Below are 18,752 nucleotides of genomic sequence, written 5' to 3' on the forward strand. Positions count from 1 at the left end.
ATTCAACTCTTATACCGGTATTCTATTAATATTTATAAATTATGAATTGTTCTTTAAGCTGTTTTTTTAATAGTTAAGAGGTGTAAGTTTGTTTGTTTTTTATAAATCTTGAAGTTTTTCTATGCAAAACTTATAAAAAAAAACAAAAATGTTAACAGACAAACATTATGTAAATAAATGATCCGTAATCATATTTATAGCTTACAAAAGTTAATGTATTATAATCTCAATCCTTAGAATATTTTTTTAAACGCAATTTCATTGTACCGCCCTCGGATAAAATACTTCGATAATATGCGTCTCAAAATAAAATTCCATTCATTAACATAAAAACTAAAATGAAAAGAAACCTTTTCGAAAAAATGAATATCAAAAATAAACTTTTTAAACGTTTTTATTTCTTGCAGTAAAATTTTATATTAATATCTGAATAAAAATAGCAAAGTTTTACGTATTTTTATTATTATTATATGATATAATTCTATGCATTTGAAGTATTAAGAAATCTTCAATCTTTTGACTACACCCATTTTTTACAGACAGTGTATTACAATATATATAATTAAATTACTGGCTCGATTAGATATATAATACATCTATAATAAATTATGTTGTTCCCCTTTAAATTTTATTATCCGTGTAAATTTCACAACTCTCTTCCCCTTAACACCTACCTTCCCTTCTTACTGCATAGGAGCACCATTCATCTTCACGTGGACCGATCTCCCAGAGTCATTCATGTCACCCTCGATTCCAATATCATACCATAATTGGTATCCCTGACTATCAAAGTTAGTATACTGAAAGTTCTAAAATACAAAAAAAACTAATAACAAGTGATATAACGAAAAAATGGAAGAAAAGCGCGGGACACGGTATACCGTCTGCGCGGCACATCATCGGACCGTTGTTAACGCAAAATCTGCATACGCATAACTGTCGACGTTCTATCGTCGTTCGTTTACTACTCCGGAATTCGAGTTGTTGTGTTTAGACCGACATGAACTACGAGTGCCGGAACCGCAAGTACGCGATTTTCAGCCGAAGAATGTCGCGGATTTATAAAAAACAAAAAAAAACAAAACTGACAGTTACACGACAATTAAATACGATGGTCAAATATTTACACCGGCAACGTTCCGATCGAGACAAAAATGAATAATATGTTATTAATCTCGTTTAACACATCTACATCTTATAACTGAAGAAGAATACCAACCTGTGAACCCTGTAACAAATAATTCAAACATATCGTACTATAATGCCCTGGGTTCAGTAGCTCCGAATAAATTTTAGGAAACTCACGCACGATGAAACAATCACTTGAACAGGAAAATTTGTGAAACATTTTCAAGTTTTTCACAGATATAAAATTTATCAAAACTAAATTAAGATTAGTTACATAACCAATATTCCCAAATGTCCACCAACCCACATAATTTTTAAAATTGATACGTTAAAATGTTTGGCTAATAACTTCAGATATTTATAACCTTATTAATTCAATAAATATATACATATATATATTTGTATAAAATCTTTTTAAGTCGTGATTGGGACACGATTGATAATAAAAACCCAAATCCAGTGTACAACTACGTGCGACTTGCAATTTAATCCTAAAATCCGTAGAATCTTAACATTTAAATTTTAAAATCTTACCTAAACATGTTTTACATGCAGTCCGTCGTAATTTTGTTCTTCCATGTGGAATATTTTAATATTTGCTCTCGTTGTCTGTTTACAGTTCCACCCGTGATCGCGGTACCCAACCAACTGCTAGGAGCGCCGATAGGCACAGACGTCACGCTCGAATGCCACGTGGAATCCTATCCAAAATCCATCAACTACTGGGTCAGGAATCGGACGAAAATGTTGATGGACGGGTGAGATTATTTTCTACATTTATAATATATATTATATATATGTGTGTGTGTGTGTGTGTGTGTGTTTGTGTGTGTCGGATCAATTTAGTGAAATTTTTAATTTCATAAAAATTTATCAAGTTCATGAAACGGAAACCATTTTTTTTATACTTCGTGAAATACAAAAATTATTTCATCAACTGAATAACTTTTCATGAACTAGTGAACTTAGTGAAAATTTTCACTAGATTTTCACATCCTGTAATTTTTTTTATCAACTGATCAATGACTTTATGAAATAATAACATAACTATTATTTTTCATCTAAAAATTATTTTATATGACTTTCCAACAATATTATAATAGCCAATTGTGTCACTTATCTAATATAATTATCCTAATAAAATCCTAATAAAAATATAACTATTATTTTTACCCGAAAAATATTATATACTACAGATTCAAACCATCCTTTAAGTAATCCATTTTCAGTTCCTTTATTTTTTATTTTATTTTATTTTTTTTGTTTATAATGACACCGATTAAATTTCCAGGATCTGAAGTTCCTATATCAACTTTTGCTAATAGAATTATCACACAATCATTTATAATTCAATCATGAGAATCTTTGGTATCCTGTAACAAAAAAAAATTTCTGAAAGAAATTATGTCAATATTTTATAATTTTTTTATACTTGGAGTTAACATTTCTTTTCACCGAATTTTGTCGTCCTACGTTCACAGGTTCATACTTATCCATGATGCTGTTGTTAAATTCCTTCGATTTTACCACAATTTTTTATAAAATTCAACTTTCAAATCGAACTCCAATTTAAAATGACAATGAACATTCACGCATAAGATTTTATAACTTAGTCAATACTCTATTAAGCGCACACCACTACAATATTATGTACGAAGATAATATGTATTTCAGATAATGATTTTATTAGGATATTTATATTAGATAAGTGACACAAATGGCTATTATAATATTATTGGAAAGTCATACAAAGTAATTTTCAGATGAAAAATAATAGTGATAGTTTTTATTTCATAAAATGGCTGGTCGGTTGATGAAAAAAATGACACTACGTGAAAATCTAGTGATCCATTTTATTGAAAGTTATACGGTTGATGAAATAATTTTGTATTTCACGAAATGTGTAAAAACGGTTTCCAATTCGTGAACTAGATAACTTTTCACGGAGCGAACAATTTAACTAAATGGATGTGACATACATACTCGTATATATATAACAAATATATACTGTGTAACGGAGAAAAAAAATGAAATAAAATAACTCTAAGAAATGAACACCGCGCGGTACGGTACGTGTAATAATGATGCTGGTAGTGCACGTCTAGGTTTCGCGGACCGAACGCATGTAGACCGCGAGTAGGGGGTCATTAAACATTAAAAATGAATACCCTGTCCGAGATGACGTATTTACTATGTACCTGTACACCAGCGCAATGTCCGTCTGCTGTTATTATTTGCGCGTGTATAGATTCCTGGCCGGTGACGGGTCAAGACGGGATGGCGATTTAGTTCGGACCCTCTACCCACTCACACACCCGTCGAAATACGTTTACTGCTCACGTACGGCGGTTGTAAGCCGATCACGTCATCGCAGTAGGAGGAGAACAGTGCTCTTCTCGGATGACGATCCGTAGACCTGCCAGCAGCGTGTTCGTGCGCGACGTTCTTAGAGTGTTGGAACGGCGACCCGTGGATTCTGCGACCCGGGATAACGTGGATAAAATAATTATGTTATAGTTCAACTACCGCAATGTTGCCCAACCCTTTTTACCCCCCCCCCCCCTACCTATATCCTACCATCTCAAGTTTAGGGGACGGGGCTCTGTTTGGAAAAAAGTAGACGAAAATGTTTATTATTTAAAATCAGTAATTTGTGATAAATTATACAATTCAAATTATATTGATACAGTAACATTTTTGAGATAAATGTAGGTGATTTTCACAGTTTCTTCATCACTGTATTGCCCTACGAGGCGTGCTTAAATTCCCTCTTTGGGAAGAATACTTACCCATTTTGAAACACTGAACCTGCTAATATCGTCACGATACGATACAGCAAAATTAGTTGAAAATGTGATATGCCGTGTAGCAGAATAGGCAGTTTTAAATTTAAACGAAATATTTGAGAACGTCTCGGGTCAGCTATTGTTTTTGTCCCGACCGAATGAAATCGAGTTTGCTTATTATATTTTGGTTTTGTTCCAATCGGCGGAACGCGCAATAATAATTAACACCGATCAAAAATTCGCTTGTTATGAAAAATGAAAAATAAAAAAATCAACCAAGCGTCGGCAGAGAGAAAAATGAAGAAAACCTTTGGGGATGAAGAGCCGAAAATGAACGAAATCCCGAACACAATAGAATACTATTTTTAAAGTATAAATAATATTATGAATTACTTTTCAGATGGTAATTATTATTATTATACTCGAACGCTTTGTCGGAATACTTTTGAAATCTGTTCATTCATAGCGGTACAGACCCTCACTCCCCCCCCCCCCCCCCCCCCCCCCCCCCCCCCCCCCGTTACCATGAGCGGTCACGCGAAAACGAGGAACGGAACCGTGTACTAATTTAATTTAATTTATTTTTATGTTTCCTTTGCTCGACAACTTACAATAATCGTCTCGCGATACTATTGCGCAGAAGTTGTTCAAAAAGACTGCAGCTACTGCGGGATTTCGAATTTTTTTCGTACCTCTCCTGTACCCGTAAACTTATAGACGTCGCTCTACGCGACCGTTCAGTTTCGTATGACATTGGAATTCATAATGACCGGATGAACACTTGCATTTTTCCACTCTCGTGCGACATTTATATACATATCACTCCGCGTACAACAGTCACCGGGTATATGTGGAATTTTCGTTTTTCAAAGTATTTTTTTGGTGTACTGTAATTAATGACTCCTAGTAGGTTCCGAAAAACGATGAAAACATCATCGGGGGAAAAAAAAAACTGAAAAATGAAAAATGAAAAACTGTTGAATGATTCAACTCAAGTTTTATTTTAGTAGATATGCACACAAACAATATTTTTATCTTTATAAAAACGATTAAGGTAACAATTTTCGTGCTAATTTCGAAAATAAAATGTAGCCATCAACACGATGGATGGATAAAAAATGTAGCCCTTATGAAATTCTCTTGTATCCCGCAAACCATCCATGGTAAGACTCCTTAACCTATGGAGTTCTGTATAAGCGGCTATATTACGTCAAATACGACTGGGTTAGGTTAGTGCGTGTTTAAATTGGAGTCGCATCTAAAAAAATGAAAATCTATGATGGATGACACTATAATACTTGGATCCGAATTTAATTCCAATGTGCTTAACATCGAGAAGAGATACGAAGAAGAATTTATTAAAAAGTACGAATATACATACACATTATGACATGCATACATGTATATTATAATATTTGTGCAGTACAAACAAATAGACCTTTTACCTTCAACGTGTAAAATAAACCAGATGGAAAAAAACATTTTGTATAACTTTTCGCAAGAATAATGTAGAATAAATTCTATTTCGGGCCCCGTAGTAAAATAGTATAGGCTCTCGGAAGAAACTAACACGTGTTAAATTCCGAACAAAAGATACAACGACGGCAATTACACATTTTCCAGATTTTAAGATTCTGAGCGGAACGGAAATAAGGATGTATTGGTTTTACCATGATGTGAGTTTTTTATATTCTCATTGAATATTTGATTTTGAGACAAAAGTCGTACGACCACTTAAGCAGAATAAAGGATTCAAAAAAATGCTTTCAAAATCAAACTCACCATTTTATGTTCAAAGTTTATACAGTTTTTAAAATATTCATAGAAAACATTTTCTAAAAACATTTTAAAAAGATATACACAAATGTATACGATTATATAATATAAGAAAGTTCATCGCGTGATCTGGTCACATTATAAATCCGTTTACGCTTTAGTATTAACGGTCGCGAGAGCAAAAAGTGCGACGAACTGATATGGTAACACAATACCTAATATTCAATGACACGGACATTTGACAATTGGAATATTAGCATAGTCGACTTCTCACAGCATAAAAATGTCGTGAATGTATGACGGCGGAGACAGTGGCGTGCGGGAAATATTACAAAAAAGCTTGTTAAAACAAAGGCGAAAAGCGGACGTTTTTGGAGAGCGATAAAATGAATGAACATCATAAGCGGTACAATGTTTTTCCCCTCGAACCGAGATCGTACTTCGTGTTATTCAGTTTCCGAAATTAGAGGGTTATAACATAATTTTCTGAAAACCATTCCTAATGGAAAACACGCGAACCGAAGTCATATAATATGTATTCACGTTTCCGCGTATATAATTTAAAATTAAATGTTATAATATGTGTCTTTGTGCTCGACTCACGCGTTGTACACGCGCTTCTTTTGAAATCTTAAAGCCTATTACTGTAAAAACCTCTGCGACGACGAATTTTCACTTAAACACGCCAAACTTCCCAACTGTCGTATCCTAATTATTTCGATCGTAACTATCGGTCGGCTGGTAATAGCTCTGCACGGCCTTCTTGTTCAAAATATTAGTTTAGTTCTCCATGACACATTATGGCATAATCTATTTTTCTTTTTTCTCGTCTACAAAAATAAATATACCAAGTGAACGGGAAAATAATAAAAAAATGTTTCGTTTTCATTTTCTTTTTAAATTACACAGGAAATCATATATATTTAAGAATATCAACTTAAAATTAAAATACGTAAAATGTAAAAATATTTCTGTAAGGTAGTAGTGTTCAATCAAAGTTTTAAATTTAAAAATACATTTATTTGTTTTTATTTATTTTGTTCTAAGCTCAATAGCATATATGTTCATTGAATAAACATAACGAAAAAAAAAATTAATCATTATTTGATTGGCATAACTTGCTTAAAAATGAAGAGTATACTTAATACAAAATAAAAATATTTTATTAATGGCTGTCTAATTACTAAAATCACTACAACCTACGCCAATTACGAAAAAAAATTCTTTACAAACCTTTCCCTTAGATTATGAAGCCATCATTTTCTTCTTTTTCCAAATATTTTCCCTTGCAAAATGGATTGAAGTATTGAATACATAGGTACTCTAATTCCGCATTATGTGTCCTAGATATTGAAGCTTTCTTAACTTTATGGTGTTTACTAGCTCAGTGTTCTTGTTTATTCTCATAAGAATTTAAAAATTTGTAGTCCGGGCTATCCATGTTATCTTCAGTATTCTTCTATACAGCCATAACTCAAATGCTTTTATATTTTTTGCAATGGCATCGTTCAAAGTTGAGGATTCCACACCGTAAAGCAGCACAGAGAACACTTAACATCTTATGTGTCTCATTTTTGTTATAAGAGATAAGTTATGACTTTTGAATAAAGCAGTCATTTTATTAAATATTTTCCTTACTTTGCGTATGTAACACTATATTTCTTGAGTAGTATCCTAATTTTAATTTATCATGGTGCGTAAATAGCAATATTGTTTCACTCTTTCTATTCTAGTTTAATTGAAATAAAGGGAAACTCTAGTTATAATGTTCTTGCTAATGATAATTTGTTTTGTGTACATTTATGTTGAGTCCAAACCGCTGACTGTACTGAGCTATGTGATCTATTAAGTTTGCAGTCCGGTAATACTATCGGCTAAAATTATAGTGTCATCCGCATCTAATGTTGTTGATTCTAAGCCAGAAAGCTTCATTTAGTTGTATGCCTTTCTCTATCCTGCCTAGATCCTCTTTTTTCACAATTAAGGTTAAAAGTTAAGGGTGAAAGGATACAGCCTTGTCTAACACCTTGTAATATTTTTACATCCTTGGATGTATCTCTATCTAGTCTCAATCAATTTTTGCTACCTAGACCGAATTCTTTAAATATATTCATAATTTTATCATTTTTGACTCTATCGAATGCTTTCTGTCCTTTCTCATAATCAATCAAACATGAGTAAACATCAAAATTTACGTTTCTGCATCTTTGTATTAAGACTTGTACTCTAAATGATGCCTCTCTTGTGCCCACTGTTTCAATGAAACCAAATTGAGTTAGGTATATTGAGTTATACTGATTATATTATTTTATGAATAACCTTTAAAAATAACTTTAAATTATAACTCATAAGACTTATGGTGCGATATTTTTCACATTTCTTAACTCTTATTTACTTAGGTAATGCAATGAATTCTGATTTTAGACATTTTTTTTTTTTTTTGTAATTCAGTTTATTCCTTCTTTATTCATCAATTTCAAAAAAAAAATTCTTCCATATTGTCAAGTCCTGTGGCTTTTCCATTTTTCATATTTTTTATTGCCATCTCCACTTCAGTGATCAATATCTTTGGACCTGTTATTATATCGTTTTCAAAATACCATTCGCTTGGTCTTTGATCATAGAACAACTTTTCCAGGTATTCCTTCTACTAATTTTTGATTTTATGTTCAATAATAACCATACCATCTTCATCGATAAGTATTTTTTTATTTCGTTTTTTGAATTATCTTTGTAACCACATTTATTTTTCTATGGACAATAACCTGCTTTGCAAAATCTCTATAACCGCACATCTCTCCATAACTTCTCTTTCCTTAGCTTTTTTAATTTTTCTTCCAATAAGTATATCAAATTTATTATATTCCGATTTATTTTATTTATGTTTTCTGCTTTCTTCCATTAGGTCCAAAATTTCATCTATCATCCAGGTTTTCTTTTTACTTTACTTAATTTTAAGAATTCTTTCTTTGTGTTCTGAACCATTTCTCCAAAATATAGAACATTTTCTTCAAAACTATAACTTGTTTTAACTGATTGATTTTTTCATTAATTTATAATCCCACCTTCTGTTTTACCGAAGGCTTTTTCAATGCTATCATGTTGAAAAATGGTTTTGTCTTCTTTTCTATCTTCATAAGTCTTAATTTTATGTTACTCACCAAGAATATGTGATTGGGCATAATGTCCGCACCTGGATAAATTTTAATTGAAGTGATACTATTTCTGAATCTTCTATTCACCATCATAAAATCTATTTAGTTGCGGATAATTTTATCTGGTTTATCGTTGGTGATTTCCATGTGTAGAATCTTCTGGGGGTATTTAAAAAAAACGTATTGAGCATAACGAGTTCATTTTCTTCCGCAAATATTTCTAGTCGATCACCTCTTTTATTTCTTTCTCCAAGTCCACGAGATCCGACCAAAGCTGTCTTCATTCCTTCCCCTAATTTGGCATTGAAATAACCCATTATAATATTTAGATCGTTTTTAGGAAGACGAATAAACCTTCCTGGATACTATGATAAAGGAGCTTCACTTCTTTCTCACTTTTGTCTGCTGTTAGGGCATATATTTATATTGACAGATATACCTGAAGAAGTAATACTCTATCTGATATTGGTATAAAGTTCGTTACACTTCGTTCCACATTCTTCGATGTTATGACCCCACTCCATGTTCAATTCTTCCTTCTGCTGAACCTGAATAAAATATTCTATGTTCTTCTTTTTTTTATGTCCCTTTATCCAAGCTATCTCATCTCACTTATACTCAACATTTCTTTTTTCATCCTCTTCATTATCTGTTCATTATCTATTTTGCCTGCTTGTGCCATTGTTCTAACTTCTAAGTATCTATATTTTCGAGGGTTGTTTGAAACTGGTTAATTTATTACTCTTGTCCACACGCATAACTGTCCTCCCCGGAGATTCGAATGGAGGACTGACTCCGAAATTTAATTTAACTGTTAGTTTTGCCATAAATGATTTAACGAAGACTATACCGTAATATATGTCGTCTACCTTCTACATCCTTATGTCGTTGACTACTTCCGTGGTTCCTCCGCCTTTAGAGCCGGTTTCTCAACCCTAGGGCAAAAAAGTGCCCTACTCTACGCAGTTCAATTGCTTCGAAAACCATTGACTCTGTAGAGGAGTTTCCTTTTTCCGGGAGATTTTCAGTGTTCCTATAAGTGACCTTTTAAGATAGGAGGAACAATCCATGGCCTTTTTCTTTCCCGAAAGCTACACGGGCATTATGTTATATAGTAAATCAAAAAAGAAAAAAATTGAACAATTGATTCTATTTTAGACTATATGATTTTAAATTGTTCTTCAAAAATTCTTTATTTTTCAGTCAGAAATCTTAAGCGTATAGGTACATACCTAAGAAGTATGTTATATTACATAAAAACAATACATTAAAAAATATTTTTATAAAAAGAAAATTACTTACTACTGCATTTTTTCATTTTTTTTATCTTTTTTTTTTTGTATATATATATATACTTGTAACTACGGTAAAAAAAAATATATAACCTATATGCTTTCACCCGCCGACATGTGTTAGATTTTGTACACAATTCAATTGTTCCCGAATTCAGTTGTTTTAACAATAATCCTTGTGTTACCGGTAACTATTTAAAGTACAACGGCATCCGACGCGCATACTTTCTTGATAACCTAAGATAAAATAAATTGCACGCATCAAATAAATTCAAAGGTATAAGAATTATATTATACTCTTGTTTTTACAAAAACAACGAAGAATATCTTGGTGATCTGCGAGAAAAACGTGGGATTTTTAAGTATCAAAGTTGTCTCGTTGCGAGAAAAAACTCCGAATATCATGCGTTTGACAAAGTTTTATACGCGATTCTCCGAAAACACAACGAGATTTATGCAACTTTGGAGGTTTGACAACAGTAGTTAAGTAATGATCTCTCACTGCGGAATGAGTACTGAAGACAAGAAACAGTGATACCTGGAGAAAAAATGCTAGACAATAATTACTATTAAATTAATATGCGCATTCGGACGGGAATTAGATTAAAAAAAAAAAAAAAATGTAAACCACGACGCATTTTCGTTTCATAAACTGCAGCATGTACCCATATTTTCCATTGAAATATACATGGTCTCGATGATTTTATACACCGGTGTCCCTATGAGGACGGGACATAATTTATGGTATAGGGCATGAAGCGAATATCGTATCGAAACACGCGGTGAAAATCCGCTGATTATAATAATAATAACTACATGCTACAGAGAATTTCATGCGTAGCGAGTGTTGGTATAGTGGTAACGGCATCATTAAATACACATAACACGATTAATGTTAGATAGGATTAAGTGAAAGTTGTCGCAAAACGCGAACGGGTTTTGGAATAAGAAAAACACGGTTTCTTTTTCTTTTTTATCTCAGAAAGTATATCTACTGGGTATGATGGAGAAAAGAACTGGGAAAAACTGAAAAATTAAACCTTTGTAAGAGAAATCGGTGAGCGAAAAGATCGTTGACGTTGGTACAGGAAAGTGGCAAAGGATAAAAACCCGGGGGAAACACAAAAACAAACAACCTCTTTTGGTGGTCCTGCGCGAGCCAAAATCATTAATTATACATTCGTCCCTAATTTCTCCGCACCAACGTCGTCTGCATCGTCGTTGTCGTCATCGTCGTCGCATGTTCCTTTCACAGGGTTTTCGCGTGCACATCCAGGACCGGTCGGTGATGGGAAGGGGGTTAGACGACGAGGAGGAGGTGACCTTTTCCCGTCTCGAAACACCGTCTATTTATATATATATATATATATACATGTACAAATTTATACGTTATAAAATATATCGTTTTTATACTCTCGTTGGTTGCACGCACACGAGCATGTGCGGACATATTCTGTCCCCTCGGAAAACCGTCAGAATACGAGGGTGGTAGTGCGATAGAGCGGGGACGGCGGCGGCGGCAGCGATGAGCGCAGAAGTTTTTGACTAATCTGTCGCGTGATTAATGGCCAGACGAAAGTTTTGAGCTCGCACGCGCGCCCTTCATCTTGTCATCTCTCCGTCTTCCCAGGCCCCGGTGCGCCGAGTCACTCTTCTTTTATATTCGCCGCGAGTAATTGAAAGTCTGCGGCCATGGTAGCGGTTTTACTAGCAGCAGAGGCGAGAGGACAACAACACCACGCCAAGCCAAGTGCGTCTTCTCCGCCGACGGCAAAGTGGCGTTTGCGGTATGGCTCTTCGTAGACGAACGGACGGACCACCGGGGGTTGAGGCGTGAAGTGAGAGAGAAAGAGAAAGAGTGAATGAATGCGAGAGAGAGAGAGAGAGAGAAAAAACACGTTTAGACCGCTTCGGTTGATGGATCGACTTTGTTTCGGCGCTCGCGACGTGAATAATTATTAACCGTGTTAATATAACATTTTTTTTTTCTTTCTCTTTTCTTTCCTCCTTTTCGATAAATCTCCTCTGTAGTTTTCCACGCTTTTCATGGCACCGACTGTGTCCTCCGTGCGCTCCCGTCGAGTGCAATATCCAATATTTTTCACTTCGGCACGTGCCTCCACTCCCCGTTCTCCTTCAACATCACCGCAGCGCAAATAGTTTATTTCGCGTCGCCGTATGGTTTGAAAAAACGAAGAATATTATTATCGACGCACCCAATTGAAAAATATTTCAAATATCCTATACGACGACGGTATTATAATATATAACCTTTTCGACTTGAAGGTAAATAATATCAGTACAAAGTTTAAGGTATTATGTTTAAAATAGTGTTTTTCTTCTTTTTTTCTTTATTAGCAACTCGAATATTTTTCTGTTATACGTTTTTAAACACGGTGAACACGTGATTTGTTCAAAGTTTTCGAGTAAAGTACGTAATCTATCATATTTGAATCTCGGAAAATCGTCAAATGTTGTGTTCTTTTGTTAAGATATAATATAACTGCTTATTTTCGAGTTGTTTGAATAACGAGGAAGGTTCATATTATTTTATCGATATAAATCCGTCCTATTTTTCACCCTCAATTGTTCAAACATTTTTTTTTTCCGAGCAATCAAACCATTTATGGTAATTTGCAGTTTCAATATTACATCATTCTCTGTCTCGAAAAAAAAAAAGACAAGAAGGCATTTCACTCTCCATCGTATTTTACGTATTCTTGAACCCTACAAATGAATTATTCGCTTGGTTAGGATTGAGGAAATCTATCCGAACAGATGAAAATTATAACTATGTATAGGTATACCTGTCGTAGGCATATAGTCAAATCAGATAAAGTTAAATGCCTATTTCATGTCAGGCAAATAATAAAAAAATATTTTGTATTATTTTAAAAATTTAATATATTTTCTATCAATTATTTATTTCTATTTTATACATAAAAAAGCAATGTATTATTTATTAATATGTAAAACGCGTTGCTATATGAAATAATATGTTTAATTTCATTTTCATTATTACTCTTATTTTAAAAATGAAATCATAAATATGTACAGGTAATAACTAATTAGATGTGATAGACGTAGATGATAGTACGAGTATATTTTATACTCTATAATCAGTATGATTTGACTATATGCCTACGACATACCTATAATATACGTATACGTATACGTATAAATATAAAATATAAATATAATGTAAAATTATACAAGCGCATAATTAAATAGTTTTCATAAATTATTATTAAAACATTTATACAAAAATTGAAAATTTTACTTCTAACTCTTGGTGGAAAAAATAATAAAATGTTGTATTTAAAAAACAATCGGCTTATATATGAATTACAAACATGTAATTATGAATGACAAACATTTTTATCACTTTTAGAAACAGTAAAAAATCATCGTTCGCGAAGTATTATAATCGTAGCACTTATTACAACTACGTAAAAGCCTTTGTATATAACACACTTAAAAATATAACGGTGGTGTATTTACAGCGCAGGCTGACTAAACCTAGCACTATCCGATTTTCATTCACTGGTTAGGTTTATCTTTCCATTCACACGTAAAGCTTATTTATTAAAATACAACAGATAGATGCCATAGGTCAATATGAAATACATATAACATGGAAATTATATCAGAGGTATTATAAATTTAAAATCCAATAGATCACTCAACAAAATAGGTCTGTCCAAATATTTTGTGCTGAATACGTCACTGAAATACACCTGTGAAAATAATAATTTTATACAGCCTATATTAAAATCAATATCTATGGGAAAAGATATTCGACCGGATCACAATTAAAAAACGAATAGTGAATGGAAAATTAATAGTATGATTTATGATAGCGAACTATTCGACGTTTAATAATATGCAAATTTGAATCGATAACATATTAAGTACGAGATAATTATGTAATTTTATCACGTTCTAGTTTTCTCTATACAGTCACTACAACTATTACTAAAGGTGTTAATCATTAATTACTGTGATAAATAGTAGCACTATTCAATTATTCCCTTGGGTTTGTTCATGAATCAAGAGAGAGAAAGAGAGTATGAGCACACAATAACTTAATTCGGAGTAATTAATCCTGGACGTTATTTATTTAGAAAAATAATGGGTAGTGATGTTGTACGCGATCTACTAAACTTGTTTTCAAGTAATGCGTGATCTACCCAAATCTACCAATAATTAATAGTATTTAACTTCCATATTATTTTCATCTTAATTGTTATTATTATTATTATTATTATTAGTTCTGAAAGGGATATACAAATATTATACAAGTATACAAGTATTATTTTTATAAAATGGCTAGAACTCGTTCGCGCACATTTACCTTTTTTACAACTCGTTTGCACAAAAATGCACGACTCGATTGCGCACATATATTTTGGCTACCTGTGACAAAAATCCCTAGTGTCAGAACTCTTTTTGCTTATTATCGTTGATTATTATACTCCTCATGATAATGAGAGTTGGTTACTCTTATTATTTTTTTTGATTTATTAACAATAACACTCGCAGGACATTTTTTATTAGTGCATCTAAAATTGAACATCCACTCATTAAAACACGGATTCACTAAATTTATAACTATCAATATTAAAACATCTTTTTCCTCACCGATATTTAATTATATTAGAAATTTCTACGCCATATTAAAGTTTACGTTGTCAACACACTAGTCACCACTGTACCTTCCGATATACATAGTCCATTCCTACCGAAATTACTAAAATTTGTTTCGAAAATCCAAATTTATATAATCTATAGTCTACACCAGTACTTCTCAACCTTTTTTATTATAAGACCCCTTAAATTTAATGTAAAACTGTCAAGGCCCCCCTCAATCAAAATCATTAATTATTTACTGTTAATGGTTAAATTCATATGCACTATTTCACACAAATAAATTATTAAAATGTAAAGAAAATAAATGACTTTTAATATATTTTTGAAATGTAATCCTATAGTTGTATAAAACTTAAACATATATAAACTAAAAATAATTGGTAATAACTATAAAACAATAAAAAAATATTCAGTAATAATGTTGATTTGGTTTCAAACAAAGGCTAGGTTAATAATAATAATAACAATAAAAAAAAAAATGTAATAATTATTAATGTGGCTTACATATTTTCGCATAACATATTTATGTCAGGTGTAATATTTGAAACTGAAATAAGCAAGTTTGCTTCTAAAGACTGTTGCGAAATGCATGATCTATGTTTGTTTTTTATAATTTGAAGTTGTGAAAATGCAGTTTCACAAAGATATGTCGATAAGATATTGCGAATGGTATAAATATAAGTAAAGCAGCTTTAATAATTACAAGATACTCTTGCTGTCGTCTTAACCAACATTTTGTGAGTTCTTTTTTATTAAATTCCGTTTCAAGAGTTTTAAATGAAATAAATATTTCACGGCCTCCCAGTTATGTTACTACGGCCCCCCAGGTTGAGAAGCACTAGTCTACACAGTCGATTATTAGATAATATATTTGATAATTTGTACTGCAGTTTGCGACGATATATGTATACACGTGTTATGTGTATAAATGTGTCAATGTGCGCAAACGAGTTATTTATTTTCAAGTAAACGACTAATTTCGTCGTGCGCAAACGAGTCGTCGATTTTCGGGTAAAAAATTCTGAATGTGTGCAAACGAGTTGCAGCGCATAAAATACCTTAACTAAAAATGTTGTTTTCATATCTGAAAAAAAATCGTTAAATATTGTATCTATGGATGTATGAAGTAATCGCCAAAACTCTTCTTTTAACTGCCTTTCGAGTAAAGGTGAAGCTCCGTTTACTTTTATACCGTATCTTTTCTTCACAATACGCCAAATTTTCTTAAGGTATGATTCCTATGGACGCGTCTGTAGACGCGTCGCGCCGCGGCGCGATTCAAGTCCCAGTCGCGCGGTCGATTTTTTGGCCGCGCGGCTTGGATACGGATTCCTATAACCGCGCGACTGCTGCCGCGCCGCGCCGGACCGCGACGAACCATTTGCTGCAATTCTCCGTTAGCAACAAGACGTATTTTACAATAATTCATTTTACAATATCTGTTTCTTTTTCAAAATGTCTTTAAACAAAAAACAAAAGTTAATTTTAAATTTAATTCTTTTACAAGAAGTAGATGAAGAACAAATAATTGTTAATAAAGTAATGTTTAACAATTCTAACAAGGCACATGAGATGTTTTTAACTAGGAAAACAGAAGGTGTCTTCAGTATACTCATCGAAAAAAAATTTGTGGAGAGAAGGATGTCCGCTTACTACGAGTAGTTCTACTAATTTTACGTCTTCTTCTAGAGAAAACGCAACTTGTGTTGACCGTGACATTTTTAAAAAATTATGAAAAAGTGTATAATATGTACTATAATATGTACTAAACAATATGTATAATATACATCAGGGGCGGCCAAACGGTCGATCGCAGACAATTTCAAAGTCGATCATGTTAGAATTTATTTTTAGGGACACGCACACGAATTGTTATCGAATTGTCGATAAGTTTTATCTGTTTAATTTTAATCTGGTTTCGTGTGTCAAATGTTTATCGGTCAGGAATGTTCGTTTCACTGTGTTCTGTTGTTCTGTGTTCTATTGGTGTCTGTTGTGTTTAAAATTTATAATTATGAGTGCACATAAAAATCAAAAAACTTATCATTTTCATCAAGAATGGGAAATGGATTTTTTTTTTACAATGTTGAAAGACAAGTGCATATGTTTGATATGTCAAATAACAATATCCACAACAAAAAAAGGTAATCTAGAAAGACATTTTAGAACCACGCATTCAAAATTTGATATAGATTTCCCTCCTAAAACTGAAGTACGTAAAAAGCAATTAGAAAAATTAAAACTTAAAATTGATAAACAACAATTGGTTTTTACTAAACCAGTTTTAAAATCCAAAGCAGCAACAATTACTTCATTTCGAATTAGTCATGTTTTAGCTAAGAATAAAAATCATTTCAAACCGGTAAAATAGTAAAACAAGCTTTTTTTAGAAGGCGCAGATGCTTTATTTGAAAACTTTAAAAATAAATCAGAAATTTTATCAGCTATAAACGATTTACAGTTATCTCGTAAAACTGTGACTAGAAGAGTAAAATCTATAGGACAAAATTTAGTTGAAATATTAAAACAAGACATCAAAGAATGTGTTTATTTTTCACTTCAATTCGATGAATCAACAGACATAACAGATACCGCTTAACTATGTATATTTATACGACTAGTTTTTTCAAATTTTAATTCAAAAGAAGAATTATTAACTATAATCCCTATGAAAAGTACGACACGAGGTGTGGATATTTATCAAGCTTTTATTAATTTTGTCAATAAATCTCGAAGCTTGCAAAGGCAACTTTTTAAATTACAATTAGAAGAAAACGATTCTCAGCATTGTGATTTATTACTGCATACGGATGTTAGATGGTTCAGACGTGGTAAATTTCTAGAAAGGTTTCAATGTTTACTTCCTGAAATAATAGAGTTTTTAAAATCCAGAGGCGATAATTATGATTGTTAAACAAACAATACATGGCTTCAGAACTTAGCTTTTTTAACAGATATAACGGCTCATTTAAACACTTTAAATGTTGAACTTCAAGGAAAAGATGGGACAATAATTGAGTTATTGAGTTCTATAAATGGGTTTAAATCAAAATTGATATTACTCAAGTCACAATTAAATGAATCTAATTTGAATAATTTTCACAAACTTAAAAGATTTTTTTGAAAAACAAAAATGTACAGTGGCAGTGGAAATATATTACTCTGAGGTTGAAAAAGTGTACAATGAATTTGAAAGACGATTTAAAGATATTCAAAAATTAGAGCTGATTATTACATTTATGTCTTTTCCTTTCTCCGAAACAAACAGTATTGAAAATATTTCTACACAAATAAGCAATTTATTTGATATGGATTCTACAAAATTTGAATCTGAAATTATAAAAATTAAATCAGATATATTTCTCAAAGTTCGAGGTTATGAAACAAATTTTTGGAATTTATTAAGTGAAGAAAAATATCCAGGTTTGAGGAATGTAGCTTTGCAGTTACATACTTATTTTGGGTCTACATATTTGTGCGAAACGGCATTTTCTCACATGAAAATGATAAAAACAGAATTTCGATCTATGCTCTCTGATGACCATTTGGAGCAGTGTCTTCGATTAGCAGTTAGCAACTATTCGCCAGATTACGACCAATTGGTCAACGACATGCAATGTCACACTTCAACAATGGCCAGATCAACAAAATAATATGTTAATTAAACTTATTTAATTAGATTTTAGAAATTATTATTTATTATTATATTATTTTTAGTAATTAATTAATAATACTTATTGTAAGTTTATATGCACTTATTCAATAATAAAAAAAATTTCTATAAAAGTCGATCCTCAAAGGTGAAGTATATTTTTAGTAGATCGTGACCAAAAAAAGTTTGGCCGCCCCTGATATACATGAACACACAGCCGCGCGCGTCCGCGATTGTCATAGTAATCGGTTCCATCTATCGACAAGTAATTAGTGCAACGCGGCTGAGATTTGAATCGTGCCGCGGCGCGTCT

The 18,752-nt window shown here is 32.3% G+C and overlaps 2 protein-coding genes across 2 annotated transcripts in view; both read left to right on the top strand.

Moving 5' to 3' along the window:
* The window catches only part of LOC112686728 (lachesin-like), a 207,423-nt gene that overhangs the window by 130,501 nt on the left and 58,170 nt on the right, over positions 1-18,752 (top strand). The window contains exon 5 of the mRNA XM_025559137.1: positions 1,748-1,886. Coding sequence (XP_025414922.1) covers positions 1,748-1,886 — 139 coding nt within the window. The remainder of the gene's footprint in view (positions 1-1,747; positions 1,887-18,752) is intronic.
* Positions 18,027-18,440, top strand: LOC112686692 (SCAN domain-containing protein 3-like). The gene has a single exon (XM_025559100.1). The coding sequence runs from the start codon at positions 18,027-18,029 to the stop codon at positions 18,438-18,440; it is 414 nt and encodes a 137-aa protein (XP_025414885.1).

Source organism: Sipha flava, unplaced genomic scaffold (genome assembly GCF_003268045.1).
Source record: "Sipha flava isolate LNK unplaced genomic scaffold, YSA_version1 323_pilon_pilon, whole genome shotgun sequence".
In the NCBI taxonomy this organism is placed as follows: Eukaryota; Metazoa; Arthropoda; class Insecta; order Hemiptera; family Aphididae; genus Sipha; species Sipha flava.